The following is a 16,418-nucleotide window of genomic DNA, read 5'->3' as shown; positions in this document are numbered from 1 at the left end:
TTTTTGTCTAACACAGTGTCTTTATTTAACTAAGGTGGGAAGAAAGATCTGGGGAGAGCAGTGTTTCTCTGGGCAGAAGAAAGGTTTAATTTCATAAAAGGGGAAAAAGCATAGGTAATTTCTAGATTTGTTCTCCCTAGCATATTATTTGTTGGTATGGAGAAGAGAGAGATTTGGTACCTTTTTGGGTTTTAAAGCTGCGGACTTAACGTGGATAACCAAATTGTTAAGTATTAATGGAAGCCTAATTTTAAAAGTACCATCAGAAAAGAAACAAAAAAAGTGTTAATGTGGAGGTAGCAGAAGACACCTAATAAATTCAGAAAATGGAATCAGAATTTATGAGGTGTACCTTAGATGTGAACAGAGAAAATATTTGGGTTATTATACTTGTTGCTTGTATTTTAGAATGCCTAGAAAATTTCAAGAGATGAGAAAAGATCATAATTTTAGGAGTCAATTGGAAGACACATTAGACAGAATTCTGCCAAATCTATGGTAGGATTTTGTTTGGATTCATTTTCTGCTTACTATAATTCATTTTTTAAAAAAAGAGATAGAGAATGAGCCATGCAGTTTCTCAGACTATCTGACAACAAATAATAATAATTTTAAGAGCTAGTTAATAAGTATAACAATTGCAATAATAATAGCTAATAACCAGCTCAGATGCTTCAAAATTTGCCATGCATATATTAATTCATTTAATCTCTATATTCACACTGTGAGGTTGGTACTGTTAATGTGCTTGACACAGGTAAGTAGAGGAGCCTGGAAATTGAACCCAGGAAGTAGGATTACCCAGTTCTTGAACTACCTTGTACCATCCCAGGGCAATCAGAGAACAATTTTAAAATACCTTTGGTTTTTTTCAGGATGACTCTAGTATTTCCTAAGTCTCCTCCTTTCTTCTAGTATTTCTTTTGTTGCAGTCCCTTTGGTATTTTTCCAGCTGAAGTTTCTTCAGACTTTGCTTTGGTTCCCATCACTGCTCTGTTCTGAGTCTTTTTGTTTTTAAAAAGCCTGTCGTCATTGTTTCAATCTGTGTATTAATTTACCCATTGACGGACCTTTGGGTTGTTTCTACTTTTTCCAGATTATGACTAAAGCTGCTATAAACATCATTATACAGATGTATGTGTGGACATCTGTTTTCATTTCTTTTGAGTAAATAGCTACCTAAGAATGGGATTGCTGGGTCTTTTGGCGAGTGAATATAAGAAACTACCCGACTGTTTTTCTAATGACTGTCCCATTTTGAGTGCCCACCGGCAACGTAAGGGAATTCTGGTGGCTCTTTCTTCCTTGCCAGTGCTCAATATGGTCAGCTTTTTAAATTTAGCATTTCTCACAGTGGTTAGTGGTTTCCCTTTTTGGTTTTTAATTCGTGGTTTTTTTTAATGACTGCTGATGTTGAACATCTCATGTATTTATTCACTATTCATATTTTTTCTTCCATAGAGTGTTCTGTTCTTTTGCCCATTTTTAATCCAGGTTTTTTGTTTTCAAATGAGAGTTCTTTATATATTCTGGATATAAGTTTTTTTTTAATTAGAAATGTGTTTTGCACATGTTTTTACCTACTCTGTAACTTGTCTTTTCATTTGTCTTTTGAAGAGAAGAACTTTAGTTTTGAAGAATTTCTCAAGTTTTTCTTTTTATGGTTCTTGCTTTTTGTCCTACCCCAAGTCTCAAGGTTTTTCTGCTTTTTTAATCCCCATGTTCTCTTTTTTTAAAAAATTTTTTTAAAAATGAGGTATAATTTATGTACTGTAAAATTCACTCATTTAATGTGTGCAGGTCAGTGGTTTTAGTATATGCACAGAGTTGCATAGCCATCACCACAATCAATTTTAGAATATTTTCATCATAATGAAAAGAAACTCTGTACCCATTAGCAGTCACTCTCCATTTTCCTCACATCCCAGCCTTCAGCAACCACGAATCCACTTTCTTTCTGTGTAGTTTTGCCAGTTTTAGACATTTTATATAAATGGAATCATGCAATATGTGGGTTTTTTGGTATGGTTTTTTTTTACTTAGTATAATGTTTTCAAGATTTATATGTACTATAGTATGTATCAGTAGTTCATTCCTTTTTACAGCTGAATAATATTCCATTGTATGAATATATCATATATAGTTTATCCATTCATCCCTTGATGGATCGCCTACGTTTTCTTGTAGAAGAAGCTTTATGGTTTAAGATTTACATTTTAGCCTATGATTATTTGAGTTAATTTTTCATAAGGTATGAGTTATACTTGTTGAGTATACTATCCTTTCTTCACCTAGGCACCTTTGTCAAAAAATCATTTGTTCATATATGTATGGGTCTATTTCTGTACTTAATTTTGTTTCATTGTTCTAAGTGTGTAGACCTTCATCAAAACCATACAGTTTCACTACTGTTGCTTTATAATAAGTGTTGAAATCAAGTAATATGAATCTTCCAATTTTGTTTTAAATTTGGCTGGCTTAAGCCCTTTGCTTTTTCACATAAATTTAATTTATTTATTTATTTATTTATTTATTTTTGGCTGTGTTGGGTCTTCGTTTCTGTGCTGTTGGGTCTCTAGTTGTGGCAAACGGGGGCTACTCTTTGTTGAGGTGTGTGGGCTTCTCATTGCAGTGGCTTCTCTTGTTGCAGAGCATGGGCTCTAGGTGCATGTGCTTCAGTAGTTGTGGCACGCAGGCTCAGCAGTTGTGGTGTGCGGGCTCTAGAGCTCAGGCTCAGTAGTTGTGGCGCGTGGGCTTAGTTGTTCCACGGCATGTGGGATCTTCCCGGACCAGGGCTCGAACCCGTGTCCCCTGCATTGGCAGGCAGATTCTTAACCACTGTGCCACCAGGGAAGCCCTCCACATAAATTTTAAAGCAGCTTTGAGAAGCTACAAAAAAAGCCTGCTGTAATTTTGGGTAGAAATGCAAATTGAATTTGTAGATCAATTTGGGAAAGAATTGACATCTTAATAATACTAAGTTTTTCAATCCATACACAAGGTATATTTCTCTATTATCTTAGATCATGTTTTATTGTTCTCTTTCTACAAATCTTGCACGTATTTTGTTAAATGTAATAAGTATTGCATATCCCTAAGTATTTTTATGCTAGTGCAATTAGACTGTTTTTTGGTTTGTCTTAATTTCCAACTGCTCATTGCTAGAATATAAACATGTTATTGATACTTCTTTATGGCCTTACTAAACCCACTTATATATTCTTGTAGCTTTTTTGTAGATTCTTTTGTTTTTCATTGTAATGTTGTCTATGAATATAGATTGTCATACTGTTTTTCTCTTGGATCTGTATGCCTTTGATTTCTTTTTCTTGCCTGATTGCACTGTGTAGGACCCTTTGGTGTGGTTGAATAGCAGTGGTGAGAGCAGAAATTCTTATCTTGTTAACAGTCTTGGGGAAAACATTCAGTGTCTTAACATTAAATATGATGTTATATTTAGTTTATTTTAGTGTAGAGATTTTGTAGATATCCTGTATTAGGTTGATGAAGTTTCCTTTTGTTCCTAAATTGCTAAGGGTGTTTATTACAAATAGATGTTGAATTTTGTCAGATGTTTTTTCCCTACATTTATTGAAATGATTGTATACTTTTTTTGTTTGTTGATATGATGAATTATTTTGATTGATTTTCTAATGTGAACCAAATCTGCATTCCTAGGATAAACTCCACTTGATTATAATGAAGTATCCTATTTATTTATTGCTGAATTTGATTTGCTAATAATATTTTGTTAAGGATTTTTGCATCTTTGCACCTATGAAGGGTGTGGTTCTGTAGTTTCTGTAGTACCTTTGCCTGATGTGTTATCAGGATAATGCTATCCTAATAAATAATTTTTCCTAAAATGGGCAGTAGAATTTTCTAGTGAAAATTCTGGGCTTGGAGTTTTCTTTAGGAATGTTTGTAACTATGAATTCAATTTATTTAATGCATGAAACTATTTATCCATCTATCGCTACTAATCCTGAAGGGGGGATTTGGGTGGCCCAGCATACATGACAATTAGTGTGTCTCTGTCCTTTTTTAAAGTGTAAATTTTATAAAATCAGGGAATTTGTTTTGGTCATGTGTCGTTCCAGTGCTTAGTATTCCTGGCACATAGTAGACACTTTGTAAATGATTTTAATCCTTTTGAAACTTGGATGTGTCCTATACTTTATATGTGCATTTAGTGGGATCATTTCCTTTTTCCAGAAATGTTGCTATTAAGTTGATGGCGAATCTAATAATTGTTCAGGTCTTACTAAGAAGTGACATTATTGTCATTTGAACAAGCTATTATATACTGTTGGTGTTGTTATTCATTTATATGGCTTAGCCTCCCCTCTCTGCCAAAGGTTACATATACCTATAGGATATTCTATGGCTCTAATGCATACAACTATAGATGGGTGAGTGAGTGAATGAATGGATAAAAGAACTTGGTTTTGAATGTCCCAGTGTTCTGCTCTTCATATTTTGAAATGTATTTTGCTTTTTGTAATTGTCAATATTTCTCAATAACTGTGTTAGTTAAATCAAGTATTTTCAGTGTCATGGAGAACTAGCTATTTAATCTGTGATGAATTCTTTTGGAAAGCATTATATCCCCTTTTTCCTATAAACTGTTTTTGTTTTTCACTGACTTTTCTTAAAATGAAACTCTCCCACGTTATACTTTCAGAAGGTTCACAGATCTAAGTCTGATTGGGGTTTGACCTGACCTACCAGGAGCAGTTCTGTATAATCACTGTCCTGTTTAGATTTCTCTAAAACTGAAGTGCCCTCTCTCTCTTTGCTCCTTTGAACAGGGGACAACCAGGGGTCATTTCAGATCTACTAGGGCTTCTCCAAACTCAAGTGACTGTCCTCTTCTGCCCTGACTTATAACTACTTCTCATCCTGAGACTAACTTGGCTCCTGTTGATGAGGAAGCTGAAGGTGAATGACAGTTTCTTTCCCTGAAAGTTGCTGACTGTCTTGTCATCCTTTGGCATTTCTAACTCTGACATGATACTCTCACCTAAATTGGATGATACTGATTTGTCCCTGGATGAGAATGGCAGCCTTGCTTCATTATTTCCTCCATCTTTGGGCACATGCAAATTTTCCTGCTCCTGCTGCTACCCAACCATAGTTATGCCTCAGCATTAGGTAATGAGCTCTTTTTCATTTTTATTTCAGAGACGCCGTTATCAGGCTTATTGGCAGCACTACTCTGAATGAAATCTTTTTTCTTCTTTCTTTCTTTTGAAATTGATCATCATTTGATTTGTTTTACCTTATAAATTAATTTTTTTCTTCTGCCTTCTTTACAGTTTTTCCCTAGATACCCAAAAGTACATGTGATATAACCCATCATTTGCCCTTTTCTTTCAGTTCCTTCTTTATTTAAAAACATATTTCTTATGAAAAACATGGAGTATGTTAGCATTCATGCAATATGAAACAATTAGATGAAAATTTTGAATAATAATTGTGAGAAGTGGTATCTGTGCTTATTACACATTCCCCTTAGAAAACACTGTGAAAAGTATTGTTTGCTGTATTTTAGAAACTCCATAATTACCATTGATGTGAGTTGTTATGGTAACAGGGTTTTCCCCCTTCCTATTAAATAACAGAGTAAATGGTTGCTTGAGATGTGATTGAATTGTCAGCTTTCAAGCTAATGTTATCCTCATGGGAAGGGGGAGTGGGGGGAGAGGGGAAGAGAGAGATAGACTGAGCTGGAGAGAGAATGAGGGAGGGATGGAGGGAGGGTGGAAGGAGAGAGAGAGTTTTAAATGTCCAGAAAGCACCTACAAAGTGATGAGTGTCATTTTACTTTAAAAATGTGTCCTCTATAAGCCCTCCCTTCTCGTCTTCCATCACTATTTGTCAGGGGACAGGAATAACAGAAAATTTATACTGTGCAAACAAGATTACTATTGACAGACAACTGAAGCCTATGATTTCTTATTTATAAACAGTGGGACATTGAGTGGCTTTGGGGGTCTCTAACACTAAGTACAAATGGTTTTTCTTCTGGGAGTGTGGGAGGAGTGTGTGTATGTCACAGACCAAATGTAGTAGCTCACTATTTGTGTGTTGGGTAGCAACTGAAGTTAAATACTTTTATTCTTTTGATAATAATATATACATCTGGGAAACATGAATATGCCTTACTTTGTGAGATTCAGGTTTTAAAATCAATAACAAACACTTTACCTGTTGATTTTTATGTGCTGCTCTACCTTATCCCATTCTAGTTTTACAGTCAAACAGCCTCACCAAAGCTTGTCTTACTTGATTTAAATTATTTATTGAAGTGCTGTTAAAATGGGTATTTTCTTATAAATGAATAATTGTATTTGTTAAGATCACTCAAGAGGCAGAAAACATTACCAAATTTCTGGGCAGTATATTCTGAACAGTAAATTATGTAATTAGGTAGCCATGTAGTTCCTTCAAGAAAAACACGCATCAGTGAGGAAACAACATCTCCTTTTTCATTCTGTCTTCTGACATTCCCGCTACATTTATGAATTGTGTTTCTAAGCAGGATATTTCTGTTGAGCGAGTATTTCACGTATATGTCATTAGAACTTGTATGATACAAATTAAAAAGTTTCGTTAGGAAATTTCAAAATACAAAGTTTATAATACCCGCTTTAAAATTTCGCCTTGTCAGTCACTGTGTTTTTAATCTGGAATGAAACATTTCCCAGCCAGAACATTTTGGACATGTTCTATAAAATTTCAAATAACTGTATCCTCAACAACTTGTGTTTGTGTTTAGCCGTGCCTACTAAAAAAAGTTTTCTAACATTGTGTTTTTACACATCATAACTTTCTGTGATTACTTGTTTATGACAGTGTGGCTTTCACGTGACTAGATTTTGCCTTAAAGCAAACACTGTACGTTTAATTGGTTAAACTCAGCAGGTACTTAAGTGAACACGTAAGTGTGAGATACTGTTGTGGGTTTCATGGGAGGGATTCCGGGATGAATAGGATATGATCTCTGCCCTTGGGATTGTATGAGATTAAGGTGCATGAACAAATAGTCTAAGATGGAATCTGTTGAGTATAACAGGAGAGGCATATAGTGTACTTCCAAGCATAGGGATGGGAGAAATTATTTCAGAAAGTTAGAGGTGAGAGAAAGACTGGGCATTAAAAGCAGCAGAAGCAATCAGTGAATGCAGAGGTCTTGTAGAGTATAGGACAGTCTTGGGAATTGGTTTATAATCCAGATCAACCAGAATACAGGTTAAATGAAGGAGAGGAGCAGAAAATCAAGTGGGGAAATTGGATGAGGATCTTAACCAGCAGGGCAGCAGAGTTCTCACATAACAACAAATTTTTTCTTTTTTTTCTTTTTTTCTTTTTTTTGCCGCTATGAGTGGCATGTGGGATCTTAGTTCTCTGACCAGGGATCGAACCCGCCAGGGAGGTTCCTACAAACAAATTATTTCTTAATTTGATTCTAAAATATTTTGGACATAGCACAAAAGAATTTGGACTTTATTCTTTAATGAACCATCAAAGGTTTTTGTAAAGAAGTTCTGAGTTAATGTAATAGTAGCAACACCATTCAGGATGTATTAGAAGGAGGAAAGATTTTAGGCTGTTAAGAGATCAGTTAGGTGGCCTCAGTAATCAAGGCAGGCATTAGGACTCACCCAGTGAGAAAGTAGGGACAAACATAGTAAACATTTTAGAGGTAGAGATGACAGTTGAGTTGGGGGCAAGGGAAAAGTCCAGGATAAATCAGAAATTTCAAACCTGGTGATTGTAATATTGATGGGGTAATATTGATAGGAAAAGGAAAGATAAGAGGAAGAGTGGATTTTGAATGATGATGACAAAGAAGTATACAGAGGGTATTAGATGGTGGGAGGTGAATGTTTGAGAAGTGTATGTTCTAAAAGTAGCCATTTTCAAACTATGTATTTTAAATTTTATTTTATTGAGTTATATGCATACAGTAGGTTTCTCCCCTTTTAGTATATAGTTCTATGAATTTTGAGACATGAACACATTTGTCTAATCAGTACCACAGTCACGATGAGAGCAGTTCTATCACCCGAAAATCCCCCCATGCTCCTTTGTAGTCAGCTCCTGCCCCGCTCCCCCATCTCCTGACAACCACTGATGTCTTTTATGTCCCTCTAGTTAAAACTGTGTTTTAAAGAGTACTAGGGACCACACAAAGTAGACTCAGATGATCAAGAGGGCTGAATGCCAAGCCCTCAGCCTTTATCCTTACTTCATTTACACAAATTTTGCCTCTCTGTTTTCTGTTTTATATATTGGCATTTTACTTAATAATTGGGGTGGGCTGGAAAAATTACACAGCTCAATACTCGACAACTCTTATTCTACAGTGTTACTGCTACCACTCGAGCCACCATTATCTCTTACCTGGATTTTTGCAGGAGCCTCTGAGTAGATTTCTCTGCTTTGACCTTTGCCCGCTACAGTCTGTTCTCAACAGAGCAGTCAGCATGATCCTTTTACAATGTAGATTAGATTGTGTCATTTTTCTCAAAGCCTTATAATGGCTCCCCCGTTAGTAAGAGTAAAGGCAAGTCCTGAGAAGTGACCTAGAAGGCCCTGCTTTCTCCTGTTAATTCTCCAGCCTTCTCTTTTTACACTCTCCTCTTTGCTTACTCTATCTGTGCTAGTTACCCTGGCCTCCCTTCTGTTCCTAAAACAGGTCAGCCACGTGCTCACTTTAGGGACCTTTGCCTTACCTTGTGTTTTTTTTTTTTAATTGAGGTAAAATTCACATAACATCAAACTAACCGTTTTAAAGCTTAAAGTGTACAATCCAGTGGTATTTAGTACATTCACAGTGTGCAACCTTCACCTCTGTCTAGTTTTGAAACATTTTCATCACCCTTAGATGAGACCATGTATGCATTAAACATTCCCTCCCACTTCTTCCTCTCCCTACCTCCTCCCCACCCCTGGAAACCACTAACTTGCTTTCTCTCTCTATGGATTTACCTATTCTGGACATTTAATATAAATGGAATCATATAACATGTGACCTTTCGTGTCCAGCTTCTTTGACTTTCACATAATGTTTTCAAGGTTCATCCACATTGTAGCATGCGTTAGTACTTCATTCCTTTTTATGGCCAAATAATATTCCATTGTGGATTTATCATATTTTGTTTATCCATTTATTCATTCATGAACATTTGGGTTATTTCTCCCTTGCGACTACTGTGAAAGTGCTGCTTGAGCTTTCACGTACAGTATTTGTTTAAATATGTCGTTTCGGTTCTGTTTGGTATATACCTAGGAGTGGAATTGCTGGGTCATTTGGTAATTCTATGTTTAACTTTTTGAGGAACCACCAAACTGTTTTCCACAGCAGCTGAACCATTTTACGTTCCCACCAGTTCTTCATCTCCTTCAAGTTTTCACTCAGGCTTCATCTTCTCAACGAGATACCCTGACCACCCTATTTAGTCCTGTGACCTGCTCCTGTCCCCACTCTTGCCTTATTATCCTTCTTTTCCCCCTTTACCCTACTTGCGTATTTCCCTAACATAGTCTCTTTTTTAGGCACGTGCAGTAATGTTTCATTATACTTAGTACTACCTCTTACACATAGAAACTCTTACTCTATCCTAAGTCATAGAAGCTGCTCACCTCAGCAGTCCATTAGACACCTGTTATTCACGGCAAGGGTATACATAGTTAGCCTTAGAAAAACTATTTCGTGTGTTAATTAAAACCTGGTGCACAGTGGTTGAAACCCTGCTTTATCATCTGTTGAATAACAGGGTTGAAACTTCATGATTGGAATTAGTTTGTTGCTTGGGCTTCCTTCAAAGCCATCTCACCAGTATAGCAAATTATACATGATTTTCATACTTTAATAATGCAAATTATGTTTTTCAGCCTAGCAACATGAACCTCTATGGGGTGACTGAACACATCCTAAAATGTGTTTTTGTTAAACATGGTCAAGGAAGTCTTTCTGCCTGTAACACAACTGGAGAGTAAGGGCATGGCTACGTTTAAGCTGTTTCTCTAAGTCTCTCTTCTGTAAGGGAAAGAGCGAGAAAGTGCTTTTTTAAAGAGATTTAGTCACAGCTAACTCCACAGAACGCTAAGACTAGGTGTAATCTCATAAAACCTGGGGAGTTCAGGCAGGTGTCTAGGCTCAAGCATGACTACTTCCCTGCACCCACCTTCAGATGTGGTCTGAACAACAGCAAGAGGGTTAGCTTTAGTCAGTTTACAGTCTCCCTGTAAATAAGTTTCCTGGTATGACAGTCTTTGTTCTTAGAAGCTCAGCATTTGATTTGCTCATGTTCCTTTACATTTTTTCATATTACTTTCTTTTTTTTAACTCAAGTTTAAGAAGCCAGTTGAGATCGTTGTCTTTCCAAGAACATCCAGTGCTCTTTTTGCCAATTTGCTGAGACTGTGGATATTCTCAGTTGTGCAATGATGTCCATGGATTATGTGGCAGCAAAATTTTAAAATATTTAAAATATTTTGAGGTTCTGAAGTAAGAGATAAAAGTTTTGGTTGTGGTGTTTGTATCCTTTCAGTGAAATCCAGGTCTCAAAATGGAACTTAAAGATAATCAATGTATTTTTTGAAAAGGGTAGGAAAAAGCTAAAGGGAAGTCCCCACATTTTGGAAACAGAGAGCAAGGTCAAGGACTAATTAATGCCTCCACAGCTTCCTGGATAACAAGAGAAGAAGCAGGAATTGGTAGGTCCCTTCCTTCAAGGAGTTTTGTTAACATGTTGACAAGGCTTCCCCTACCCTACTCAATAGAGTGAGTACTTAATCAGAAAAGCAAGAAATCTGACTATAATTTTTTTTAAGGTTCATTTCATGATCTGAGTATCTTTTTCATACAGTTTGAGTATCTACTTTTTAAAAAAGAAGCAGTGGGATGAGGAGTGCTAGACTGAAGACAGACTGATCTCTTTGTTTCCATAGATGCTTCATAATTTTGCCTTATAATCTATTTGTGTACATTTCTGACTCTCCCTGCACATTTCTGAACTCTGTGCAGATACTGATCGATTTATAATCCTCACATCCTTCCAGAGTCCCTTGCGTATAGTAGGCCCACACTAAGACTGGGATTAAAGAAAATACCAGAAGCCATGGAAACCAACTGTATTCAGAGAGGCTGTTCTCTTCCCCATCACAAAGTACTTGAGAAAATTAATTCCTATAATACAGTAAAATCTCTTTAAACACTGTAGTTTTCATGTAGTTATCATGATTCTGGGGTAATTATGTGGAAATTTGTTCTTTTTATGTGTTTGTTGTTGTTTTTTGTCTGTAAGACACAGACTAAAGTTTCCGTTGTTTGAGTTTAGATGAGATGAGTTACAGGAAACATGAAATGTGATGCACTGTGACTATTTTTTCTTGAGTGATCTTTCTTTAGCAGAAGCAGACCTGGGAAGATTTGTCGCAAGATAGCAGTATACTAATAGGTAGAAACAGAAATGACTATGAAAACCAGATGTTTTGTCTGGGCCTGTCTTCAGAAACAGGATTTCAGTGTTGGCATATATAATTTTTCTCTTGTTTACCCACACTGATTAAAGGGCATTTATCTAGTGGTGTGCTCAATTGCTGTGTGCCGGACTCATTTGCATGCTCTTAACATCCTGGTTTCTACACAACATGATATTTCTGTTGGCAATTTAAGTTTATTACTTCAGAAACTGTCATATTGGAAGTCCAAGATGTGAGCAATATTTATTTTTATTTAAAATTACTAGGGGTATTTGTTAGACAATACCTAGTTTCCTGACATTGGCAAGAGGCTTTACAGAGTTTCCCCCTGATTTTCGAGGACATATTTGTATTACACATACATCTTGTTATTATTGTAAGATTTTATTTGCTTTAATTTAGAAAATTCCAGGCTTACTGTATTTTGTCTTTACAGGACTCTAAACTCCTCTCCTTTGAAAATATCCGAAAGATCTTATTTGTGGTTCTGATCCTAGACTGATTTGGTTTGTTTTAGAATCCAGACCATAGAAATGAAGGGAAAGAGAGAATTGATGATACAGTTTTCATTTTATTCTGTTTTAATACTGTGCAGCCTAACTTATGTCATGGTCCATTTTTCCCACAGGTTCACATCCAGCTTTCCGAGTGGCACCGTGCAATTTTTCTCCCACAGGCCTGGCTCGCATATATGACTCGTGCTTATCATGCCATTTTACAGGTAATGAAACCATGGGGTGGCTTGCTCTAGGGCGTGTCTCTTTCTTAAGGTTTACTACAAATACGTATTTAGTGTAAGAGCACTTAGGAAAATAGCACTATCAAAAAGGCAACGGTGGGGGCTTCCCTGGTGGCGCAGTGGTTGAGAGTCCGCCTGCCGATGCAGGGGACGTGGGTTCGTGCCCTGGTCTGGGAAGATCCCACACGCCGCGGAGCGGCTGGGCCCGTGAGCCACGGCCGCTGAGCCTGCGCATCCGGAGCCTATGCTCCGCAACGGGAGAGGCCACAACAGTGAGAGGCCCGCGTACCGCAAAAAAAAAAAAAAAAGGCAACGGTTATTTTTGCTCATAAAAGAATGTGAGGCATGCATATATAACTGAACTTAAATTTTAAATGTGATGCCCGCCCCCCGCCATATGTGTGTGCCATCCAGAGCTGCCTCTTGAGCGCTCCTCTCCGATGTCCTGCTGCTCTGTGAACGCCTCTCATTGTCCCAGATGTCCACCGTGGCTGTCCCACAGCACCTCAATTTGAGCATGTCCCAAACTGAGCTCATCATTTCATCCTGTACCTGCGCCCTCTCGAGCTGGACTTGCTTTTACGTCTCCAGCTTCGTCTCTTAACCCTTCCCCTGAATTTTCGGCCTTGCTCAATTTCTTTGTTTTCCCAAACTCAGCATGTCTTCCCTAACCTCTTGGCTTTTACCTACACTGTTCCTTCTGTTGCAGGCACTGCCATTCCCTCTCTGCCTTTTCAAGGCTGGTTTTGCAGCTTTTCCCTTTTTCTCAATTCCAGGAGTAAGTTTCACTTTGTATTTATAGTTGTCATAGTCATGAAAGGGGCACATGTTGGAATGGCAAATTTCTACTTGTTTTTTTACATGGTTTTATCTGTGTGCCTTCCCTCTCTGTGTGCCTCCTTAGAACCCGTGCTTCCCTTTTCAAAGCACTTATCACCCTAGTTATATGTCTGGGGCCTCCCTCCAGTTGGCTCTGTTCCTTAAAGCCAGAAGCTGTGTTTTCCTCTCTGTCCCATCTCTAGGACCTGACATGGTGTCTAAAACATAGTTAGTGCTCACTAAATAAATGAATTACACTCAATTTGACTTCTTTTATTCCAGTAATATTATAAGTTATAGCTTGTGAGTTTTAAAATTAGAAATAATTTTTAATCAGTTTGGGAATATATGAACATTTAATAGCATAAGGAAAAAACTACGAACTCAATCCTTTTTCCTGGCTTAAAATTCTCTGTTAAGGATGATAGAAAAAATCTAAATTACTTAAGTAATTTATGGCCCAAAATAAGATTTTCATGAAGGCTTAGGAAATGAGGTGTTATGGTTAAAGGTAACAGCTGTCCTAAAGGATAGAGGCGGGGCTGGAGGAATGACTAAGCATCTCAGCATTGATGTTCTCACATTAAAACCTTGCTACAACATATTCATTCTAGAATTTATAAAGTGCTAATGCATCTTCAGAGATTCTGGTTCACTGGAACTGAATAGGAGATCAGGAATCTCCATGTTTACCAAGCTGCCAGGTGATTTTAATTCAGTCTATCAACCCTACTCTGAACAACAGTGTTTTAGATGGTTCCCCAAACTAAACTGGAATCTGCATTTTAAAGACATTCCCTTGCAACCATTGTTCCCTTTTGCTTGGCTTACACACTTTTTTATCCTCAGCAGCATCTGGCCACTTTGTTTTGAGTAGATGCATAAGTGAATGAATGAATTACCCCTACACACCCTTAACCAATTATAGTTTTTATTCAAGAAGAGTGAGATTGCTCATCAGAGTATGCACTTTTTCGCACATTCATTTTTCCCTTTGTAATTTTGCAGTGTTTTCCTTCACCAAACATTTATGGCACGTCCTTTACTGGCCAGGTCCTGTGCCGGGTGTGTGGGGTAGAAAGGAATAAAGCACTCCTTCCTCTCAGTGAGCTCCCAGTCCAGTGCAGGAGACTAACGTGTCCACTAGCAATGCCAGTACAAATCTTTGATGCTTTAATAGAGGATGTACTCCAGTATAGGCACCTGGAGCCAGCAAGAACAACTCCTCCTGCAGCATGTACTGAGAATTTTATTTAGCTCTTAGCATAAAGAAGGCGAAATTGAGTAGGATTATGGTATAACATGCAGATGACAAGCAACTGATTAAAAAACAAAAAAACCCTCGGTGGTTTCTTTTTTATAACAAGAGCTACCATTTGTTAAATAACTAGTGTCTGTCCAACATTTAATGTATAGTATTTCAATTCATCTTTACAGAAGCTCTTTGAAGTGGATATTGGTAACCTCATGTAGAATGGGATTATAGATGGGGAAGCAGGGTTAGCTAGGAAAGCAAAGCAAACTGCACAAAATCTAACAGTCAATAAATGAGAAAACTGGAACTTAACCTGGATTTGTCTGATTCCAGAGCCTCAGCCTTGGCCACTGCATCATGCATTTTCCCTAACACCATCATTAGTTGTTATAAATAATGCAAATTAGTTTAATATTTTAGAGGACAGATCAATTTATGAAAAGCCAGCTGAGTATTTTTAGTAACACAGGTCAATTATTCTGCTTTTCTACTGTTGTAGGTGATAGTGTGTATCTTTATTTATTTATCACTTAAAATCTCTTTCCTTTGGGTTTCTAATAAGTCTAGTTCCATTGAGAATTGGGGATTAAGAGGTGAAACTCAAAGTAGGGACTCTAATAAAATTTTCAGTATTATTTGAAAAGTACAGCAGTGCTTTTTAGGCTATCACTATTATTTGAAAGTATGCTGATGCATTTTAACTGTTCAACAAGTCTTTTTAAATGAGCCCACACACTTAAACAGAATTTATGGGATCTTAGAAGAATTAGAGCAACTGCCAAACTCCTCATCTATATCAAGAATTTCCGTCCTGGAGGATAACTCTTTGTTCAGTGCAGGAGGTATAGTTACTTCCATCTGGTGTTAGACATATTTCGTAGCATTAGACTAGAGCATCATTTAGAGGAGCCACGTTTTATTCAATAAGCCTAGGAGATATGCTAAAAGGTGCATTCTACATTATTTCCCAGAGGTTGACTATAATGTGAATGTTTGCAATTTGAACACTTCTAGTGGCTTTTGCTTAGGCGTCAGCTTCCAGCCTTATCTAATTTTTCCACAAGAACGTCGGATTTTGAATTATAAGCATATCAAAGTGGTTGACATGAGGAGGTATTTGGATTTCTTCCCATTAAGTTTAAAATGCAGATACGAGTTGATAGACAGTTCCAAGTCCATTTTGGTAAAGTGCCCTCTACAGGTCGGCTTTACCTTGCTGCCCTTGTGGGATGCTGAGGAGGTTAAGGTCTCCAGCCTTTGGTTAAAGGGCCCTTAGGGACTCTGAATATGACCTCAGACAGGACAGAGAGGTTAAAACAGGTTGACTGCAGATACTTGTTTCCTGAGTTGGTCAGCTGGCTGCACAATAATCTGAAATCAAAACCAGTCAGGAATTGTGACCCCTAGTAGATTACCCATTGACCATTTGTAAAGGTTGTTTGTTTGTTTGTCTTTAATGTGCAGGTTTAGAGTTAGGTAAAATTTGCTCACTGTAATCAGCAAGCTTGTGGTTACCTAGGCCGAAGATTTTTTTTTTTACAAAGGAAGAGAAATAGATAAATTAATAATTGGAATCTACAGGCAATCCAAAAAACTCAGTTCAGGACTTCCCTGGTGGCACAGTGGTTAAGAATCCGCCCGCCAATGCAGGGAACATGGTTTGAGCCCTGGCCCGGGAAGATCCCGCATGCCGCGGGGCAACTAAGCCTGTGTGCCACAACTCCTGAGCCTGCTCTCTAGAGCCTGTGAGTGCAATTACTGAAGCCTGCATGCCTAGAGCCCTTGCTCTGCAGCAAGAGAAGCCACTGCAATGAGAAGACCACACACTGCAACAAAGAGTAGCCCCTGCTCGCCACAACTAGAGAAAGCCCATGTGCAGCAATGAAGACCCAACACAGCCAAAGATAAATAAATAAATAACTTTATTTTTTAAAAAAATCTCATTTCAAGTGATCATTTCAGCCTTTTCTCTCCCAGTGAGTGTCCCCACCCTACCCCCCTCCTTAACCACAGCTGTTAACCAGAAGCAGAGGTAACTGAGTTAAATGCCATTGGATCTCTGTTATCAGTAGGTGAAGAATTGGATGCAAAGTAGATCTGAATAAATAG

General features: G+C 37.6%; 1 protein-coding gene across 6 annotated transcripts in view; it reads left to right on the top strand.

The window, feature by feature from the left end:
* The window catches only part of FOCAD (focadhesin), a 313,353-nt gene that overhangs the window by 214,916 nt on the left and 82,019 nt on the right, over window positions 1–16,418 (top strand). For all 6 annotated transcript variants that reach the window (XR_009532822.1, XM_060102011.1, XM_060102014.1 and 3 more), the window contains one exon: window positions 12,125–12,217. Coding sequence is in view for 5 of the 6 variants with exons in the window: in XM_060102011.1 (XP_059957994.1) it covers window positions 12,125–12,217 (93 nt within the window). In the remaining variant the exon portion in view is untranslated. The remainder of the gene's footprint in view (window positions 1–12,124; window positions 12,218–16,418) is intronic.

This window comes from Mesoplodon densirostris, chromosome 6 (assembly GCF_025265405.1).
Source record: "Mesoplodon densirostris isolate mMesDen1 chromosome 6, mMesDen1 primary haplotype, whole genome shotgun sequence".
NCBI lineage: Eukaryota > Metazoa > Chordata > Mammalia > Artiodactyla > Ziphiidae > Mesoplodon > Mesoplodon densirostris.
This window is presented reverse-complemented; position numbering and strand designations above follow the sequence as displayed.